Below are 21,204 nucleotides of genomic sequence, written 5' to 3'. Positions count from 1 at the left end.
ATTACAGAAGCCAAAACTCAAGCCCCTGTGGGCTGTAGGTAAGAGTCCACTCCAGTGTTGTCATATGATTTATTGTAAAATGCGTGGTCTTTTGTTACCACAAGTTATTTTTAAAGTAAAACACATGAATAATGGTAGAAAAGTAAAATAATTAAATACTAATCCCTGTAATGAGGAATTTTCCTAACATTTGAGGCTTACAAAACACTATCTTGTATCTGTCTGTTTCCTCCATTATGTGTGTCTATGTGTGTTTGTATCTTTAAATGTACACACCTTCCTACCCATTAGCACAGACCAAACTAGATTTTTCTCTCAACGCTATCACGCTGACACTTAAGACACGGTGACTACAAAGTAATTTGTTGACGTTCGGCTCAAACACTGTCATGACAAAACACTCGTATATGAGATTTTTCCTTTACATATCAGCACACTATTGTTGGTGCGTTAGCCCTGAGAGAAGGAGCTCTTGCAGCTGCAATATGTCTCACTAATCCATCATGATCCCTAACCCCAGTGCTCCACATACAAAAGACGGAGGGAGTGGGAGAGGACAACTAAAGTTCAAGAGACCAGGAGAACAAATGAGAGTAAGACAGCGACAGGGACAAACAACCTTTCACATACTTTAAGAGTTTGAACTGAATATATTAGGCGGCTCAGTGTTTAAAACCTGTCACAGAGCATTTAGATAACCATGTGCACGTACACTGCGAGACAAGAAGATAGCACAATCTTGAAAACAACACATTGGTCTCCATTTTGACATAAAGTAGACTAGCAGAGTGGCAGTCAGGACTGTGATATCACTTTGTGAAAACATTGTTTCATGTAGAGACTGAAATGTCAGACTGCCCATAATAAATTGGGAGTATTTTTCCCCCAGAGGAAAAACTATGCTGAGAGTTTCAGCTGCAAGCAGCAGGCCTAGTGTGACATGTCTTGACAGACTGGTATATGAATACGCTTCCTCTGTTTACTTTATCTAACACTTTCTTAACAATGGTGATTTCAAGTGGCACAATATTGGCTCTGGGGTAGTGAAGCCCCTTAAAAAAGGTGGCAAAAATGCACAGAGATATCCCAAAACAAGGGCAAACCTTTAAACATTTAGGCTAAGTAACAGTGAAATACAGGTTATTTTACTTAACCAAAAAAAAAAAAACCCTCATTTTAAATAGACAGACGCCTCCGTAAACTTCAACTCATAATTTATTCTATTTGTTTATTGAGGCAGCACAGTAATTACAAAAAGCCACAAAAAAAATTGCTGTTTTCAATGCTGGTACCAAGGTGGTTACTTTAGTTCATGATTAACCCAGAGGTTGTGAAATAAAACGAGGAGTTTCTTCAGGAACAATCATCAACTGTATCTGCACCACTATGTGACGAGCTAATCTGTGGTGCCCATTTACTGTACCTCTCATAAAAAAATCAGTTTTAAGTAGCAGCGGTGACAGACTTGTGGCGAGAATGTGATTATGGCACAAGTTTGACTTCTAATTATTTTTATATTACACATTAAACACTGGGAACAAGGCACTGTTTGGATCAACTCCATGCTGCAATGGAAATTGAAACAAACCCCTTTTTTAACATATCTAGAGCTGAAACAATTAGTTAACATAATATAATCTGCAACTGTAAGTCTTTAATTGAGTATATAAAATCAAACTTCACTGGTTCAAGCATCTCACATATGAGTAATTTGCTGCTTTTCTCTGTTTTATATAAATGAGGTTGGGTTTCTGGACTGTTTCATTTGAAGCCATCACCTTGACTTTAGAAACTTCTGTGGGGCATTTTTCACCACTTCCTGACATTTTACAATCAAAATGATTGATTGATAATGAAAATAATTCTTCACTTCAGTCCAAAAACGTATCTTATACACAAAGAGTGAGTTGATATAATGCTGTTTCAGTTAAGGATTTAACTTTTTGGCTCCAATGGAAAGTTAGAGACAACTTGTCAAGCTGTGTGTGGTTTAAACTGAACTAAAAGACCTTGAGAGTTATGACTCAGACTAGAAACCTAAACCAGGAGACTCATCCCCAACATCTTCGCTTGAGTATTTCCTCTTGCGAGACATTTGTGCAAAGTTTACCCCTGTGATGTTGAATGTCCATCACCCACTTGTAAACACACAACATCCCATACGGGGGCCTTCCTGGTGAAGACATTTGGAAGTGCACAGACGTGTTTTGAGGGTTGTATTTCAAGTGTGGATGCGGGTTTGGGTTTTTTTTTAGTACTTACAGGTAATAAGTGAAAGCACTGAGCCCAGTTGGGACGGTGGTCAGTCCTCTCCCGGAGCAGTCTGCACCCCCATCTTCATCGCAGCTGCATGAGGGCGAACAAACGGCCGGAGTCGACTGCCCTTGACCGGTGGCACCGGGGCGAAGGAAACACCACAAACATACCCAAAACAAATCCACACGCATTTTCTCCTCGTCGGTTCAGGTGAAAGCGATTAAAAAAAATAGGAGGGGAGGGTGGGCTTTGTTTGTGGTTTAATCTATTCCGGACGTCGACTTCTCATGTGGTTTGGTCGGTTGAGGCATGAAGAGATGAAGCCTAACCGTCGCTTTTTCAAAACAATATAAAACGTCCGGACACTTCATACAAAACAAACATCCACGTTAAACGTTAAGCTAGCGTTAAAACCCCAACGTTGTCCTCGAAGACGAGCGGTTTACCTTGCCGTGAAACATTTCTCAAACCCCCTGCGTGTCGTATTAGTCCATGAAAATAAAGTAGCAATGCTGGCGACAGCAGCGGTAGCCTACCTTGCGTTTTTTGCGTTTTCGTTGTCCCATTAAATAACCAAAAAAACCCGAGCGGTGCCTGTTAATGCGTCGCTACAAAGAGGCTGATCCCGGGCGGCGGGGAAACCGTCAGTTAAACAGTTACCGGACAAATCGTTTGACGTCCTGGTTTGTTTGCTACAGATCACCGTCAGCTTTCAGCCATTCCTCACGTTCCCCTCCTTTTGCTCCTGACATCAACAGCATGCTTGTAGCTCGGCAGGCACCCTACCGGACAACCTGCAGCACTGGGCCCGGCCTGTAACACACTGAAAACCTGCACCAACCGGCTGCACACTCAACCAGCTAGGACTCTGCAAAAAAAAAAAAAAAGTCAGGTAAAGCTGCTCACACAAGGCTGCACAGAGTTACTGAGTAATGATTGTTTAACCCTCATCCTACCAACATGTTTAACATACAAGGACTACCCTAAGAGTATACTGTAAGATACAACCATAATAGCAAAAATGTTAACTTATTTCTTCTGAACTAAAACAGATTGTTTTAGGAAAGTTACAGTTAATTTGCGTATTTTGTAAAACGAAAATACTTTTTTAATACAAATTGCAGCTTTTATCCCAACAATCTTTCCACAAAGCCTTCAAAATGACTGACAGAGTGCCCCAACCCCCCTCCTGATAGTGTGTGATACTTTAAATTAGGACCCATGGCAAACATGAACTCAATAAATAGTTCCATCTATTAAAACTGCATATAGGCAGAATTGGTTGTTTTTGACTGGGGTCCCCCGGGACCACAATGCATTGATATAAAGCACTAATTAAAACAGAGACAGATAACAATGACATGAAGTCATTAGCAACACATTGATTGACAAAGTCATGAAAGACTGGAATGATAGAACAAAGCACCTGTGAGATGTGACAAAAAAGTATACCTGTGGGGTCTGCAGGGACCCTAGTTGGAAGGATTGAGGTTAATTCCTTGTAAATCAACTATTTCTCATGTTTCAAATGTCAGAGTGCATTAATAGATTTGACTTTTTTGAATTGCATGTTTGCTGTGTATTTTTTGGCACATGCTGTGACCCCAAACCTCTGGGGGCTCATTTTAAATGCTTGTTGGGGAATCTTTTTTTTTGTCTTTGAGTAGTAAACGTCACTCCTCATTCACATGGCTGAATTAAACAGTTAAGGGGACATGGGGCAAAACTTTGTTATTGAGTCCCTTGGGCCCCTTTTTACTTCCCTAAACCTCCCCTCCCCCTTTGTGCTTTGTGTGCACAGAGCAACTCAGAAACAAAACCAGTACTCCTATACTGGAATACTTACTCCAGGTTTTCTGTTTGCTGTTTGTTTGAGACAGTTTAATCAAAACAACTTCATTTAGGAATATGCACCATGTGAGCACAATATTAACTAAAATAAAGACTGAATACTAGATTTTGACACAGTGCCCCTCTACAGGGCCGTGAGTTGTTAATTATACAAAACCGAACTTGATATCCAGTATATCATACTTTATGATGAAAATTCTAAAAACAAATTAGCAATAAATTCAATTAAGTACAACGATTGAAAAACAATGAACCTGAGGCTTTTTGGGGCCCCTGCAGGCCCCTGAACACCATGGCCTTGCCTGGTCGGTAATCCAGCCTTGCACATATACGTTTACAGATTATTTAAGCAATTTTGAATGCTTTAGAAATTAATTTATTTGACAGGAACAATGCATATTATTTCAATAACTAAAATATGCCATTTTCATCTGTTTCATCTTTTCATTCATTGGTAGGAGACATATACAGATTCTTTATGTAAAACCACAATGTGAAACATGCTCAAATATTAGTTAATTCATTCAATTCAACTCATTCAAAATTTCATATCAGTAATAACCAGCTTATAGTGGGACAATGTACGGCTAGGTCTGTCTCCTTTTATATACTCAAGTTGTCATATGTTTTATGATGTAAAATATCTATCTGAAAAGTAACAGGTAAGTCATACAATAAATGTGGTGGAATAAAAAGTACAGTATTTCCCTCTGAAATGTAGTTGAACAAAAGTGTAAACTTTCACAAAATGGAAATATCCAAGTAAAGTACAAGTAACTGCGCTTTAGCATAGTACTTCCCACCTCTGATTATACAGTTAAATACCAGTAGTTTTTCCTCACTAATAGGATGTGGTGGATATTTTGCATTTCCTGACAATTTATGCAAAATAGATGCTAAACAAATAGATATAATAACACATTTTAGAACAGCAATCACTAGTAATTACTAGTTAGACTAATATACACAAGTTTAAACAGGCGTTTTTGCCATAATTATACTAGTGAAGTCCACATGTTTTTTTAAACTTCAGAAAGGTGATGAAGGTAAAGGATAGCTGAAGAATGCAGAGACAAACAGCCCACTTCCTGCCTCGAGGGGGTTGCATATTGTTGTTTTTAGGGTTACATATTACCTCCTTGTCTGTTTAAACCACAACACTCAGACACACGCATAATAACGAAGAGCAGAATGAATCAACAGCGACCATCAAAAGACACTGAACCACCATCACCTCCACATACACTGCTGCTGTGCCAACACACACCCCTGCGCCTACATCTACCTACATCTAAATTTATATTGTGGAAAACATGAATGTTAAATAAGCATGAGACAATAAAAAACTTTTAAAACCACCACCACCACCACCATCACCAACAAACAATAATGTCTTTGCTGCTATAAATCCATCTAACCGTACTGACCTTTCTCAAGCTGTTCAATTCAGATCAGAGTCATCATTTTGCAGCAGCATCCTCGTGGTGCATGGGATTTTCTTTCCGATATTAAGCTCATTTATTGCCAAAACCAAATATGAGACAGCAGCAAATCATATGAAATCAGGAATCCACGACATTTTAAATATAATAATTTAATTCAGCATTAATTGTGTAGTGGTTCACTGAATTCAGTTTTTTAGGTGTAAGCTATGTTCTTACACTCTCACATGAATAATATGGGACTGGGAATATATGCAGGGCAGTTTATACTGATATACATACATGCACGTCCAAGACAACAATAGTTTTGTGCCAAGAGTATTGTACTAAAAGAGTTTTTGTTAGTCTCATTTTAGACTAAGAGGTAATACATTTTCATTTTAGAATCAATAATTTTTACTTGTGTAAGATACCTTTGCATAGTTAGAGTTACTTGACATTTTAACATGTTGAAATCAGAGGGGAGACATCATCGCATAGTTTGATGGGTGGGGAGTAGAATAAGTACTCGTAGTGTAAAAATCGCTTTGAGTGGTCAGAAGATTAGAAAGGCGCTACACAAGTACAGTCCATTTACCATTTATAGTAGATGCATACTTGTAGATATATTTGAAAAGACTTTAATACCAGTTCTAACAACAAGCATAAAATAGGACAAGAGGTCAGAATACCAGCATAGAAAGCAAACAAATGTCTGTCCACCACCTACAGTAGACCTTCACATTCTTTCTTTTCACTGTATGGCATGAACATCATACTTATTCCTCCTCTTATACCTCTTACTGAGCAAGTGAACTTGCTTCAGCCTCCACATCTTTTTTTATGCACAAATATTCCCACCATGAATAAACCACTCTCCTTAACACACCGCTTAGAAATTCACTCTTACAGCACCTGATGCTCAGAGCATCTCCACCCTCCACATTATGGGATAATCAGTGGTGCATGTGGGAAAGGGCAGTAAACCAGACAAGGCTCAAGGTGCACAGGGTGGGGTGACTATGTTTGGTATTCTTGTAGCCAGAGGCACATAGCGCACCTGCTGCACATATGGAAACTGGGATTGGATTACGAGCATTACATTATCTGTGGGGGGTGTACAGTGTGGCATCAATCATTTCCAGTCACATCAGCTCCACTCGTTCCCACTTTCCCAAAAGGTATAGAGTCAGATTCACATTTCTGAAAATATTATTAATAATTAATAATAATCACACTAATGCATTGATATAAATGAAACATTGCTATTTCATCACATACAACAATGCAACAAAAATGATTAAATAATACTGTTAAACACATACTATAAATAACATTTCAGTGTAACTTCCCCTGGCGCAGAAGTTTTCACAGTGAAGGTACGAGCTTTGCACACATTGCTGACTACCTTGCTAGCTAATCACATACAATTTGTCAATAAGACATCCTTAGAGTTGTAGGAATGCATATTTTTTCACTTTTAACTAAAGCTCCCCGCCTCCTTTAGCACAGCTTAGTTTTGCAGTTGCTTAGCGTAGTTCAGCTTAAGATCTCTTGGAGCTGTGTAGTGGGCCCACAGTTCATATCAGTCTCATTTGATGGGAGTAACACTTTCCACTTTCCCTGTCTTCTTGTGAGATATTTTAAGACATAAGCAGAGAGTAGTGGGGATAGCAAGTATAAGGAGACCTTTAATCAACAGTAATCACTTTTTAATTGATGCCAGGTCTCTGCACTAAGACCTGTCATTAAAATTGGTTTTCAATCGACCAGTCAAAGTATTTGTTGGAGCAATGCTGAAATGAGCAAGCCATGTGCTTATGCAAGTCAAACAAAAAGAGCAAAATCTTACAAAAAATGATTTGTTTTTAGGTATTATTTTAGGTATGTGTGTATATACAGTACCACCTAGCAGAATAAAACAAAACCCAAGCAAATATGTATTGATGAAGTTATCAAGTGGGCACCTTCCAGTATGTTTTCTTGAATGATTTCACTGAAACCTCCAAAAGGCCCAACAGTAAACAACACAGATTGACCAGAATTCACTGGCACCAATCTGCACTGAAACTAAATTAACACAGAACATTTTATCTGCTAATTTTGGGTCTTAACACTTGTCTTAACCAACTTTCTATGTGTAAAATCATGTTTGTGTCTACTGGTGTGGTTGAAAACATGCTCTGAGGGGCAGTGTTTCTTAAAATAATCTCATTGGATACCAACGCTAACCCCTTTTTATTTATTTATTTTCTGTTTTATTTTGTGTGAAAGAGAAGAGCCTATGTAGATGTGAAAGACAGACTTAAAATACATAAAAATACCTAAAAACGATATGAGATTGTCTCCACAATGTAATTTGGTCAAGAATTTTAGTACTTAAATAGGGTGTTTTCTTCAGTTCCTCCATTCAGCCTGTTTTCCAGCATTGAAAAAGACAAACACACTGGTATGCCTTGTTTATTCAACAAAATTACATCATCTGAGATGGGACACCAGATATTAGGGGTCTGGTATTTCAGCTGAACTCAACTACACTTTCACCTAAACCACACATTATTTAAACAGTTAAAATAATGATGCAAAGTATTCTGAGACATATGTGAAAGAAAATTCACCGTGAGTAAGTAAAGGAAAACAAACCTAATTTATAGTTTTTGTCTTTAAGGCCAGTATGTCAGCACTGGAGAATTACAGAAAGGTGTGCTGTGATATTTGTTTCATCCAAAGAGCACAGATATTCAGCCAGAAGTGTACATTAATTTTAATAATAGTTACATTCTTAACACAGTTGTTGGTGTAGCCAAATTCTTATGAAGAGAAACACTACCCCACAGTGGTTAGAATTTCTCAGTGCTCCAAACTATTTTCCTTTCTCTCAATGGTCATGAATTCTTGCCCCCCAGGAGTATTACACCATACTGAAATATAAACTGTGCATATGCTGAGTTCAGCGAAATGAAAACTGTGAAAACAAATGCACTTCACTTACAGTAATAGATTAATAAAGTATAGTATGGAAGTGTGTCAGTATGCTGTACCACAATGTCATCTCTGGTGTCAGAGTGTCTTTATAAAGAAGCAGAAGTAAGGGAAGAAAAAGGAAAATAATTTGAACAGCATAAAATAAATGCAAACATTAGATAGAATAAAACAGTTGATCAAATAACCACAATAAATAAATTAAGTAATCCCAGTGGTGGTAACTCAGTAACTAACAATTTTGAGGTAATTCTACTAAAGATTAATAACTCCACTACATTTATTTTACTGCTTTAGTTGCTAGTTACTTTGTAGATCAAGTTTTTACATACAAAACTTTTTGATCACCTTGTAAAATAGGATGAATTGTTTAGATTAAACTAGCCAGCGGTATATTAGATCCACCTCAACCAAGTTGCAACAGCTGCTCTAATCAATGTTATTATATTAAAAGTGGGTGAGATGGCTAGGTGAAAGAGATACGTGTTACGTGAAAGAGAATGTTGCCACAAAGAAATATCACCCGACTGCAGTTCCCCTCAGTTCTATGGAGCTTTTAAGCATCTTTGGGTACATTGTTTTGGTTTCATGGCCTGCAACTTTGCTGTTTTGGTTTACTCTCACTGCACCGTTTCCATCTTTAGCATGCAGTTCTAAAAAATAGCTCTAAAAAGCGACTGTGCATTACCTGCTCAGCACCAAACGGCAGACAGACAAAGTTAGCGACTAGCCGGTGAACATAGTAGAGCATTTAGCAACTAAAGACTCTGATATTTCCCTCAGGAGTTGGTGGAGACCAAAACAGAACAAAAAAGAAAGTGAATATTGGACTTGCATTCATCAGATCTCCTGAAATGTGTGCTTGATGTGTAAATAGGCAACTGTTCACTAACATGTTTGCTGTATGTTGTGTTTACAGCTAGTTGCACTGCCCTAAAGTGGCCAAATAAAAGACACATTCAACACATGCAATGGAGTCAGCTTGAGGTTAGTAAGATAATTACTAAAGAAATAGACTTGAAGTGTAAAAAACAGGGATTGGGTAATGAGAGACTTGTGTCTCTAGGACTAGATGTGGATTTTCTCATTTGTTAAAAAGGAAGTGTATCTGTTATGTAAGTCGGATAAGTGAAAAAAAAAACGTGAGTCTAAAAGTTGCCAAGTGCACTCAATAAACCCTCTTAATGTAGGTGATAACATGGCGTCTTGCCCTTTCAGCATCCTCAGGGCAAATTTTACACTTTTAGCCTCACTAGTGGTTGAGCAGACGTGATGCAACATACACCACTAATTCCATGAAATTGCTTTGATATGGCTAACACAGATTCTTGAGTCAGACAGTTCTTTCATACAGCTCTGATTTCCTGTTCATGCAGAACACAACCTTGGTTATTTTACATCTTCTGCCGCAGAGTTTGAATTCTTTGTCCTGTTATTATACAAGATAGCACCAGTGTTTACGGTGAAAATGGCATTTTTTGTCTCTCGCTGCTTGGATGTTCTTCTTATCTCTGATGTTCAATAAGAAAGGCAAGCCTGAGGGACAATAAGGCTAGAACAGTTATTAGCAAGTAAGGGATAGTGTGACCGTAACGCCAGATGACGCTATCTCTCTGTCCTCAGACAAGTGTCAGTGGTCACAATGATCACCTTCTTCTAGAACGGCCTTGGATGTCCGATGATCGTCATTCTCAGACTATAATAAAGCTTCTTTGTCTGATGACCATAGCTGACACAAATAAGGAGTATCTCAGGCAAAAAGATCATAGAAACAGAGAGGGCTGTGAAGTGAACTAATGAAAATAAAGACTTTTTTTGGCATTTCAAGGTAATGAAGCACTTGTCATTTTGTTCAGACAGTATTATATAAATAACCTTGGGACATTGCTGTTTTTGAGCCAGTGAAAGGGGTCTTTGAGGACATACATAATTGTCGCCATTCAAGTCTCAATGTGCAATTGTTGCTCATGAGTGTCATTTACACCAATTTCATATTGCCCAACCGAGAGCTACTACATTTACTATGAACCTGTGGTCGTGGAACTAAATAGAAACCGGATCGTGTTGTACTGACTCAGATAGATGAGGCTTGCGGATATGGTGACCTAGAAATGTTAACTATTAAGGCCTACAGCTAACATTCTCATATTAAAGGTTACTCATGGATATAATTCCTCAGCAGCAATGGAGGACAAATTGCTCTAAAGAAGCATCTCAGTCTTAAGGCCTAAAGCTACCTCTCTCATTAAAAGTTACTCATGGATATAATGCCTTACCAGCAAAAGAGGGCAAATTGTTCCAGGTTTTTTAATAAAAAGAATGGTTGTTAGAAGTTAATGAAGACACTCTCACGTATTAGTGCAGATGTTTCAGTTGTCATTTTTGTGGAAATTCTCTCAGCCAAAGAACACTGTGGAACAATTTTTCGGTAAGTTAAGACATTTTATCCCCCAAATTACCCTGTAAAATCTTGCAGAATGCATGTCCAGTAATTGCATTCTTGCATGATCAGCCTATGTGGTCCTGTCATTCATCCTCTCTGTCTGTATAACTGCTCATTGTGGTACTGTCCCCTCAAGCTATATTCTTGTGTCAAGAATGTTAGCATCAGTACAGTGCTCACTGTTGTTTCTCTTGACTTGGTGACAAATGTCTGATATATTGTATCCTCTCAGATGAACAAGATGTGCCTTATTCAGACTGACTTCTGTCAATGTTCAGAACTGACAGTAAAATCCATCATGGAGTTCACAGTCTGTTGCATCCCCAGAAAAATGTGTTCCCAGTTTCTTCAAAAGGGGCAAATTTACCAAAAAGATTTTTTCAAGAATCAGTGCAAATCATGACAGTTGCTTTAAAGTTTACTAATAACATGTAAGCATACATAATATTGGATTAAATCATGCAATGCAAAGCAATAAATACATAGTAAATGGTGTAAAAATGCTTAACAATATAATAATAAATGCCTTATGACAACTAATTAATAAGTTGTCTTCATAAACACTATAATGGTGCCTTGCTGTTGTTTCCGATGTTTTTATTTTTACTGTCGAGCATCTGTGCTTTTAAATAAATCTGGCTCATTCCCTGGAAATAAGTCATTTACAAACTGTTATCAGGAGAATATATTTAACAAGAAAAACACATGGTAAATTAAATGTGGGCTTTTTTAGCCACAAAGAGCAACCCAGTGTGAAACTCTGCCCAAACAGTCCCAAAACATAATAATTGAAAACCACAGAGGCTAGAGAGACATAGAAACACATATTAGCCCGTGTGTGTCCTGTAGCTCCAGGCTGTCTTTTGAAAGCATGCTGTCAGATTAATTTTCAGCCTCTCAATCTGAAAGTCCCGCTGATGGCGAGGTTTGGCTTATCCTGCCTGTTCATTGTGAAACTACATTTGCAATTGATGGAGCACCGGAAAACCATGCTGCTTTCCTTTTGTATGCCCACAAAGTCTACTGGGTGTAGACAATAAAAAGAAACAGTGGTGTAATTTGAACAGTGCGGTGCGTAGGGGGTGGGGAACGAAAATCAGTTAAAAGGTTGCAAGTTTGTGACATGTTTGGCCCAGAATTATTGACAAAGCAAATGCCATCTAAGTCTGTTGTTTACTGTTGATAGATGAAATTAATTGAAGAAAAAGCTGTCTAACAAACTGGTCAGAGGTTATATTTTCTTAGGTTGAAGCTGTGGAGGTTCTCCTGGTTCTTCAGGGGAAGACCTCGAAATGTCACAACTTTCATATTAGGCTTCAATGTGTGAAGCTTTTAAAGGCTACAGATAGGGGTCAATATAATTTACATCCATTTTTTTCTCACTGAAAAACATTGTATGTATTCTTCAGGTCTAACAAATATGTAAAAAGCATTTCCTTCCTCATTAAACATTTTCAGATTTTTAAAAATCAATAAAATTTTAACTCCTGTATTGTTTAAATCCATGTTTGCTAGCTTCTGCCTTTCTTGGCACATTACTGCATTTCTTGGTGCGTTAGCCCTGCCAACTGTCAGTCAGTGTGGACGTTAACAGCAGATATGTGTATCGCACTGCCACATGTTTGTGCATGCATGTAATACACACAAAATGGGGACCCACTCATAAACCATTGCTACATAGCACTACTAGTGGTCAAAATCTCCACAGGGTACCTTTAAACTCCAACAATCTCAGAAAAATCTGAAATGTCAAAATGTTTCACCTCTGACCTGTAAATAGTACAATCAGTGTTCAAACTGGTAAAAAATCTGTTGCAATGTTGACACATTGCTGGGTTATGTTATGAGACTTCTGAGCAGGGCAGTTCCTACATCTCCAAACCTCACCTGACCTACTGTGAGAGTATTTAATGCACTTAGTGAATCACATTCTCATGTCACTCTGCAATGCAATGTATGAACTAGTAAAGGGAGTTACAATTCAAGATATTTTGGCACAGACATCAATTTAGCTGCATGTTTTAAATTTTGATACATCTACATTTGGTTTTCACTGACAGATTTGAACTAGTATTATAGTTCATAAAGTTTTACCAACAACGGAATTACAAGACAATTAGAAAAAACAGAAATGTTTCTCCATTTGTTTGCTGATATTTCCTCCCTGCTGTCTGTGGCTACTGTTTGTCCTTTCAGAGCCTTTCTTGTCTTTCTCTGCTACCGAATTTACAAGAATCAAGAAAAAGACTTCCGACTCAGTTGGTGTTTGTATCAGAGTTATTCATAATGATTTTGATAAAATAATCAATTTTGAGGTTTCAAAACTTAAGATTGAGCAACATTTCATGATCTTTTCAGCTCCTTTAGCCACAGTCACAGAGCAGTGAGGTCACATGGTAAAGAGGTGGAAGCTGATTGGTCCTCCAGTAGAGATGCCACGGTGAGGAAATTTTCCCATTGATTAATAAACTTGTGACAACACTGGTGTTACCAGTTACACTGGACATTTTACAAGATAAGATATTCGCTTTTTAACATTAGATTTTCATTTTAGGTCTTCTCCTTACTTAAGAGTTAGTGCCAGCCCTCGTCCTCTGTGCATAGCCGTTCCGCAGCTCACACAGACACAGGGACGCACCAGAAGACGACCACCGCTTAGAACCAGAACTGGAGCAACCCGTCTGCCTTCCAGAGAGAGACACACCAAAAGCAGGCTAAGAGCTGGAGTTTTTGCCAAAAACAAGCACCAAGACCCAGAGAGACATGAGAGCAGCTGCTCACTAACAGCTAGCGTTGCGTTTGTTTACAGCAGAGAGCAGAAGGGAGGACAGACGTCTCACTCTGCTACTTTTTGCTGCAACCCTACTGCAGTGGACTCATGGAGCAGTAGTGTCCGTTGTCCAACTAAGTATTGAAAACACGCTTAGTATTTTACAAATTATAATTTTTTTTATTTGATGAACATGGGTGCGGATACGTGAAAATGAACTAAATGGGTTTTATTTCTATAAAAAAGCAAAAACGAGAGTATGGGTGGTGGGCAAGTAATCGATGTTATTTCCCAACACCGTGTAACATCGGTAACATTGACTATTGCGGCAAGCCTACCCTCCAGTCCACCTTCCAAGCACTGATTGGTGCTTGGAAGATGGAACCTTATAGCACTACGTTTGAGATTGATTTTTGAGATAAAACCTTTTCTTTTCTCAAATTTAGGGCCAATAATACAGAAAACAAAAAATAAACTGATACAAAATGGTGATAACATGTCAAAGAATAGTTTCATATGAATAACCCATTTTTCACAAAAACGTCAGATAGAATCTTATAATTCATGCTGTTTCCTTTTTTGTCCTCGCAGAGTTAACCCACTCCCTAGTGAGAGAAAACAAACGATTTTCTATTAGTTCTCAAGATTCAAACGGTGAGTGTGACTCACCATTGGCTTACACAACACAAACCTTAGTTCTCTAAGCTCTCTTCTCTCCTTCTGTCACTCCTCTATATCTTTCTCCATTTTCTTCACCATCATGCAAAGTCTCAAGGGTAGACTGAATGTCCTCTTCCATTTGGCTGCTATTTTGGTCTCCATGTCAACAAGATATGAGTCACCACACCCTCCAAAAACGTGGACACAATCACTAAAACATGTTACTATTAATAAAGCAATCGACCCATTCAGTTACTGCTAACACACTACTGTGCGTCAGTCATCCTCAAGTTGAATAGCTGGGATAATGATGTGAGGATGAATAAAAGTACATGAACATGAAAACAAAGCATCGCACTGTAAGCATTTTCTTGTAAAGGAACCGTTTAAAGATTCTGACTCCTCTGAGCCTATTTTTATATGCTGCTGTTAAAGCACTTTCAGCAAACAAAATATAGAGACTCAATCTGTGTGAGTGTGTGTGTGTGTGTGTGTGTGTGTGTGTGTGATTGTGTGAGACTTCCTGGCAGCATAAATATATAGATTACGTCTACATTACGTGTACAGTATTTGCCTGGAAAAGATTCATGTTTTCTAAAATAGTGACATACATGGTATTTCTATCTATCTTGAAATTAGTCTGACAGGCAAGAGGCAAGAGGCAGTCCAGCCAAATTTAATTTGCTATAATCAAGATAATTAAACATTGTTTGACTAATCTAATTTGATATTATTCATCTACTAATAACTAGCTTGTCAATTTATGATAACATTTCTGTGGCCACTGAATTCTTGGAATCTCATTAATTTGCAAATTCTTCTAAGTGCTGTATGCACAGTGTGTCATCTTTTCTGCATAATGAAATTTGTTGCAAATTAACCTTTATGATAAATGCATTATGTTAATGATACTGTAGCACGGTGGCTCAGCAGTTCGCCCTGTTGCCTAGCAGAGAGAACTGTGGCCTTTTTGTGTCGAGTTTCCACTTTCTCCCTGTGGCTGTGCAAGTTTCATCTGGGCGCTCCAGTTTCTGCCAGCAGGCCGATGATGTGAATTGGAAACTCTTAATTATGGGTGTTGATGCCTTGTGATCGAGTGGTGACTTTTCCAGGGTGAACACCACCTCTTACCCAACAGCACATGTACAAACAAATCTTCATCACTGAAATCTACAAAGTGAACTAACTAGACGGAATCACCGTTGGCATTAAATGAATCAGTAAATTTTAGCCGCTCACTGTTGACTGAGAGCACTGCTGTCAGCTCAGCCATAATTACTTCCTGGTTAAAAGTTTACTGAAAGGCAGTAAAAGCCACAGTACTATAGAGTGACTACAAATCTTTAAACTGAACAAAACGGTATTGAATCTGCAAAGTGATTTCCACCTTCCACCTATTCCAACATAAATTGGTTGACATCCAATTCATGCTGGAATAGGTTCCAGCCCCTGTGACTCATTTTAGAAAATGGATGAATGGACAAGATTTAAATGGACCATAAGCCAGCTTTGTAAACCCTTTTGGACGCCATATAAATACTGTAGATTATCCCATGTGACCAAAGTATAGACTAGAAGTAAATGAGTTAAGGAAGAATTAGTCTGTCACTGTCCCCTGTGACCATTTGGGCACAGTGGAGAATGATTTCAGTAGGTTTAAGTTGACATATCATACTTTTTGTGATTTTCTGTCATTTATATAGTTATGATGTCAGATGTTTATGTTAAACGTTCTCACAGTTCCAAAACTTGAGGTTAACGTATGTAAAAATGTTCCTTGCAAGTCAAAATCTCAGGTTTCAACCTGCTCTGAACGCTCAGATTGCAAAGTTACCTCTACTTCCCCATCAAACTTGCGTCAGATTGTTCATGCATGTCCACAAACAGCCATCCGTTTCTAAATCTGCTAAAGTTGTTCCATGGGTTATTTGCTATGTTCACTCGCATATTTTTGGTCAGATTTCAGCTCAAACATGAACGATGTATTTGGGAAATTGACATTTTGAGTAGAGAGAAAAAGAAGTGAAATCCTACTACTGTCAGTTTACGTAGCCCTTGGGGGAAGCTGGCCAATCAGAACAGACGGGGCTCCTCAGGAGGGGGGCCTTAAAGAGACAGGAGCTAAAACAGCCTGTTTCAGACAGAGGCTGAACTGAGGGGTTGCATAAAGGGCCAGTATAAGATACATAAAGAGTTTTTTAATGGTAAATCATGCAAAGATATTCCAGTAGAGCCCAGAATAAAAATATGGACCTGGAAATGTGCATCTTATGTCCCCTTTAAAACTACCATTTCCACAGTGTGAATTGTGGGATGTGTCCAGGAGGTCTACAAATAATTACAGAACGTCCACCTTTCTGAACAGTCCAAATATTCATAGATCTCAACCTTTCATACTGTTTTCTGCTGGGATAAGACATAGATATATTTTTGTCTGTTGAGATGGTCACTGTGTCAGATTAGGAGATCATGGAGTTATAAATTATTCCAAAAACTTGGCTGAGAGACATGGCAGTCTATACGCTGAACTGACACACATATGAAAGAAGTTGCATCGGTTGTCTTCCACTACGTGGGGTAAAATGAACGATTGTTGCATCCAGTGTTCATTTTTGTTGCCAACACCCCATGTTAGGTCAGGCCATTATCTGGCTGATGCCAGCCTGAATCGTACACCCTACACACAAATACACATACATACAGTATATTATGAAGCAACAGGTGTCTGTGGGTCACTCTGCCTTTGGTACATCTTCCGACCTATTTGCTGAACTTCTGCAGACACTTGGGTAAACAAAAGAGAACAGAGGAGGAATCTGAGGCAATTTTTACAATGCCACTGAAAAGAGAGTGGGAGTTTAAGTCCCTCTCTATACCACCAGATCAAGAAAGACAGAGAAAGATGTCTGTCTGACTCCTACACACCACTAAATCTGCTCGAAAGAGCCACCAGTTCCGAACATTGGGGGACTATCACAAAGCAAAGGTGCACTTCTGAGCTCTGAATACAGTGACACCAGAGCGACAGAGAAGTTTTATAGTGTGAATGAGAACACTGATAGAAGAATTCTGCACCTATTTCACAGAAATAGTGAAAAATGTTGTCATTTTAGTCATTTTATTGTCACATGTTCCATACATTATTTAATCATGTACGTCCACGACCTATCTCTCTCAATAGCCAGTCCATATAAATATATACTGTATATATACTGTATTAGCATTCTGTTGTTTGTGAATTTTGAATATTTTGTTCATGTTCATCAGATATTGTGTAACTGAGGCTCTGCCAGGGGGGTTTGTGAGCTCAGTGTGTCCAGCTTGCTCCAATTTGTTCCAGATCATCACATAACCAGAGCCACACTGTCGAACTAAAATTGTTGCAGTAAATGGATAAAACCTTGAGGTGAGTGTCCCAAAAATAAAAATTTTGGGAGATCCTGTTTCAAGCTGAAATTAAGCTGCGCTCTGAACCAGAAACTTCATAATGTTGCTACTTATTCACTTGAAGAAGTCAATGGTGTTCGTCATTTTGAACACTAGGCAGGCCATTTAGGAGAATCGGATACTGTAGAAGGTTTAGTTGATCTGGTCAAAAGTGAAGCATTGTGTACTGCACTTTTGCTGTCAGACATCACATCAGTTTGTGGGCAAGTTTGGGAAACTAAAGTTCCTAAGTAACTTTTCTGTTAGTACCAATCACATACCAACTGACCTCTTCTCTTAGGGTCCTCCTGTTTATCTCCACTTAGCACAGGTAAAAATAAATAACCGCAGGCCAAGTGACAAGACAGATGACGAGACAGAAGGGGAAGGGGCTGACTGACATCGTGAATTATCAATATTCTTTCAAAATTAGCCACACATTACGTAACCTTTAATTGAAAAATGATTAGTAGATGAAATGCAGTTGTTGTCTGAACCAGTGATTAAGTTTTATCTTTATAAATTGCATTCACTTGAGTAGCAACAGGACACCACCGTGACAGATCTCACCTAACGGCAGTTCTTGTGATGCTCAAAGTTGCACTGCCATCCAAGTACAATTATATGAAACACTCGCTCACATGTATACCTATTAATACATTTAAAAATGTCTGTATGTCTGTTGGTGAGTTTTGATGTGCCACTGCTGCTCCCCACTGCCAGAGCAGTTTGTCCAAATTTGGCTCATCCTGTCATGAGTTTTGAGACTGTTCTCATTGAGCCATCAAATAACTTTGCAGTTTTTAATTTGGCCTCTTTGGTGCTCGGTTAGTTGCTTCATGTTACTTTGAAATGTCTATGTCAAAGTGCTTTTTATAGCTGACACATATTGGCGTTAATCAACCTAATACAGCTCGCCCCTGCTGTCGTTGCTTTTACAGTTGTGATTTACTGATATCAAAGTTACACTCCTTATCACGTAGTGTTATTTTTTATCACATGGAAATCCATTGTGTACTAAATATATGAGACTGATTTACTTTATACAGTGACTGAAGGGATCATACAGCCATTACAGTCATACAATGGATAGAAATATGCAATTTAAATCTAAGAGTTATAACAAGCCATCCTGTCCACTGACATACAAGTCTATAGGATCCAAAGTTTACAGCCCTAAGTATAGCTGATAGTATTTCCAGCCTACTGCTCTTGTGCAAAACTAATTAATAATTTCTCAGCCAATGTCCTCTATGAGAGACATCAGAGGGTTGAATCACATCACTGGATCTCTCTTGCGCACATATTTATGCCAGTGCAGTTAAGCAAGGCTTTCCCAAAGACCTCTAGGCGTTTGTGTGTTTGATGAGATGCTGTTAATAAAGGAATCATGAAGCAAAGAAATACAGAGGGACTGAAAGGGAATAACTGTGAATGAGCCCTGTAAACCGAGGAGTGATGAGGCAAACATTTAGCTGTTTTTGCCAAACACTGTGGCATATATCAGTCTGAAAACATTTCTGCTTCTTGTTCGACATGGTAGCTTAATCAACTGCACATTTACAATAAGAGAGTGCTTTACATGCTTTAACCAGTCGTATTTCATAACTGCAGCTATTAACCACAAGAAGGACTGCTCCTCTGTTTTACTTTCTCCACAAGATTGACCTAAAGTTGCCTCTCAAAACTGATGATCTGCGTCATGCAACATAAATACATACACCCACAACAGATGCACACACACACAGACATTCACACAGTGTCCAACTTTACACAATGTTACATGAAGCTAGTTTTCATATTTGTTTGTTATATTTCGATACTAGTTTTAGAGAGGATCTTATAATCGCATGTTGACAAAAACTCTCAAAGGCATGTTCTTTATCTTAAAGGGGACATACTGTATGCTTTTTTGGTTTTTTGTTATTTATATATTGTAACAATGTTGGATGTTTATGTTAAACATGGTCAAAGGTCCAAAATCACTCAAGGTGAACGTATGTAGAAATACTCCCTACAAGTCAAAAAACACTTCATTTGCAATGTTTTTTTCTACCTTGCTGATGAGCTGCGCATGCCCATAAAGGGCCATCCGTTCCGTAGCCTTTGTTGCTAAAGTTTTTCCATGTGTTGTTTGTGTTGTCCACTTGCATATTTTGGATCAGATTTCGGCTGTTGACATGTGAAATAAAGAACGAGAAAATGTAGTGAAATCCTACTACTATAGTTTGTTACATGGTTTGTTGACATAACCTCCTGAGCTGCTAGAAGTCGGCCGAGACGCGACTTCTGCAATCTGGCCAATCAGAACAGCGAGCTCCTAGAGAGGATCTTAAAGAGACAGGAACTAAAACAGTCTGTTTCAGACTGAGGCTGAACTGAGAGGCTGCATGAAGGGTCAATATGAGTTAAATAAGAGTTTTTGAACTGTAAATCATGCAAAGATATACCAGTAGAAGCCCAGAATATAAATATAGACATGGAAATGTGCATAATATATCTCCTTTAATTATACATATGAACCAGCAAACAATGCACATTATGCACAAACACTCCATTCTGTGTTTTGTGCACACATTAATACACCTGCTGTACACTTCCAGTCAAAACGTTTATTTAGTCAGTTTAAATGGGTTTCACATATAGTCGTTTCTTTACATTTGTTACTGTAACACTAGTCAACAACAGTAACTCTAACAACACAATTTTTCATGCCACTTGGAGGCAGTGAAAACACAACACTGACATATGTTCAGTTTTTTAAGTTCAAGTGAATTTGTTAGCAAACTGTTGCCTAATGTCTGTCTGTCCTGGAAGTTGGATCTTTCCTCTGTTGCTATGTCTGAGGTCTCTTCCTTTTTTTTCCCTGTTAAAGTGTTTTGGGGGAGTTTTTTCTTATTGAAATCGAGGGTCTAAGGGAGCTGTATGCTGTACAGATTGTAAAGCCCCTTGAGGCAAATTTGTGATTTGTGATATTGGGCTATATAAATAAAAAATGACTTGACTTGACCATTTATAGATCCAGCAGATATGGAGCAACATTCATTTGGAGAAGCAATAGCAGCAGTGAGAGTGAAGTAAAACAGTAATGATACACGCCGGAAAATCAAAACAATGAGCTGAATGATGCTAAAGTGGGGCGATAAGTCTCTGTTGGTTCATCACTAAATGAGACCCCTTTCATATTCAAGTAGTCGTGATCTATTGTTACTATAGAGATATGGATCATTGCCACTTTAAGATGTTTGTCAACACACTACTGCAAGCACAGTGCCTTTAAGAACAAAATTTAAAAATATTTTCTGAAAATCACAGGCAACGTATACATAGAGGTAGGAATAGGTGTAATATGCTCTTGTCTTGTGGAATTAGGAAAAGCTCAGCAGCAGTGTTTT

At 38.4% G+C, this 21,204-nt stretch overlaps 1 protein-coding gene across 1 annotated transcript in view; it reads right to left on the bottom strand.

The window, feature by feature from the left end:
* The window catches only part of lgr4 (leucine-rich repeat containing G protein-coupled receptor 4), a 38,401-nt gene extending 34,963 nt beyond the window's left edge, over positions 1 to 3,438 (bottom strand). The window contains exon 1 of the mRNA XM_067587383.1: positions 2,263 to 3,438. Coding sequence (XP_067443484.1) covers positions 2,263 to 2,447 — 185 coding nt within the window. The 5' untranslated portion in view covers positions 2,448 to 3,438. The remainder of the gene's footprint in view (positions 1 to 2,262) is intronic.
* Between the last annotated feature and the right edge of the window lie 17,766 nt (positions 3,439 to 21,204).

This window comes from Thunnus thynnus, chromosome 1 (assembly GCF_963924715.1).
Source record: "Thunnus thynnus chromosome 1, fThuThy2.1, whole genome shotgun sequence".
NCBI classification, from domain to species: domain Eukaryota; kingdom Metazoa; phylum Chordata; class Actinopteri; order Scombriformes; family Scombridae; genus Thunnus; species Thunnus thynnus.
Note: the sequence above shows the minus strand (reverse complement) of the source record. Positions and strands in the feature narration are given on the sequence as shown.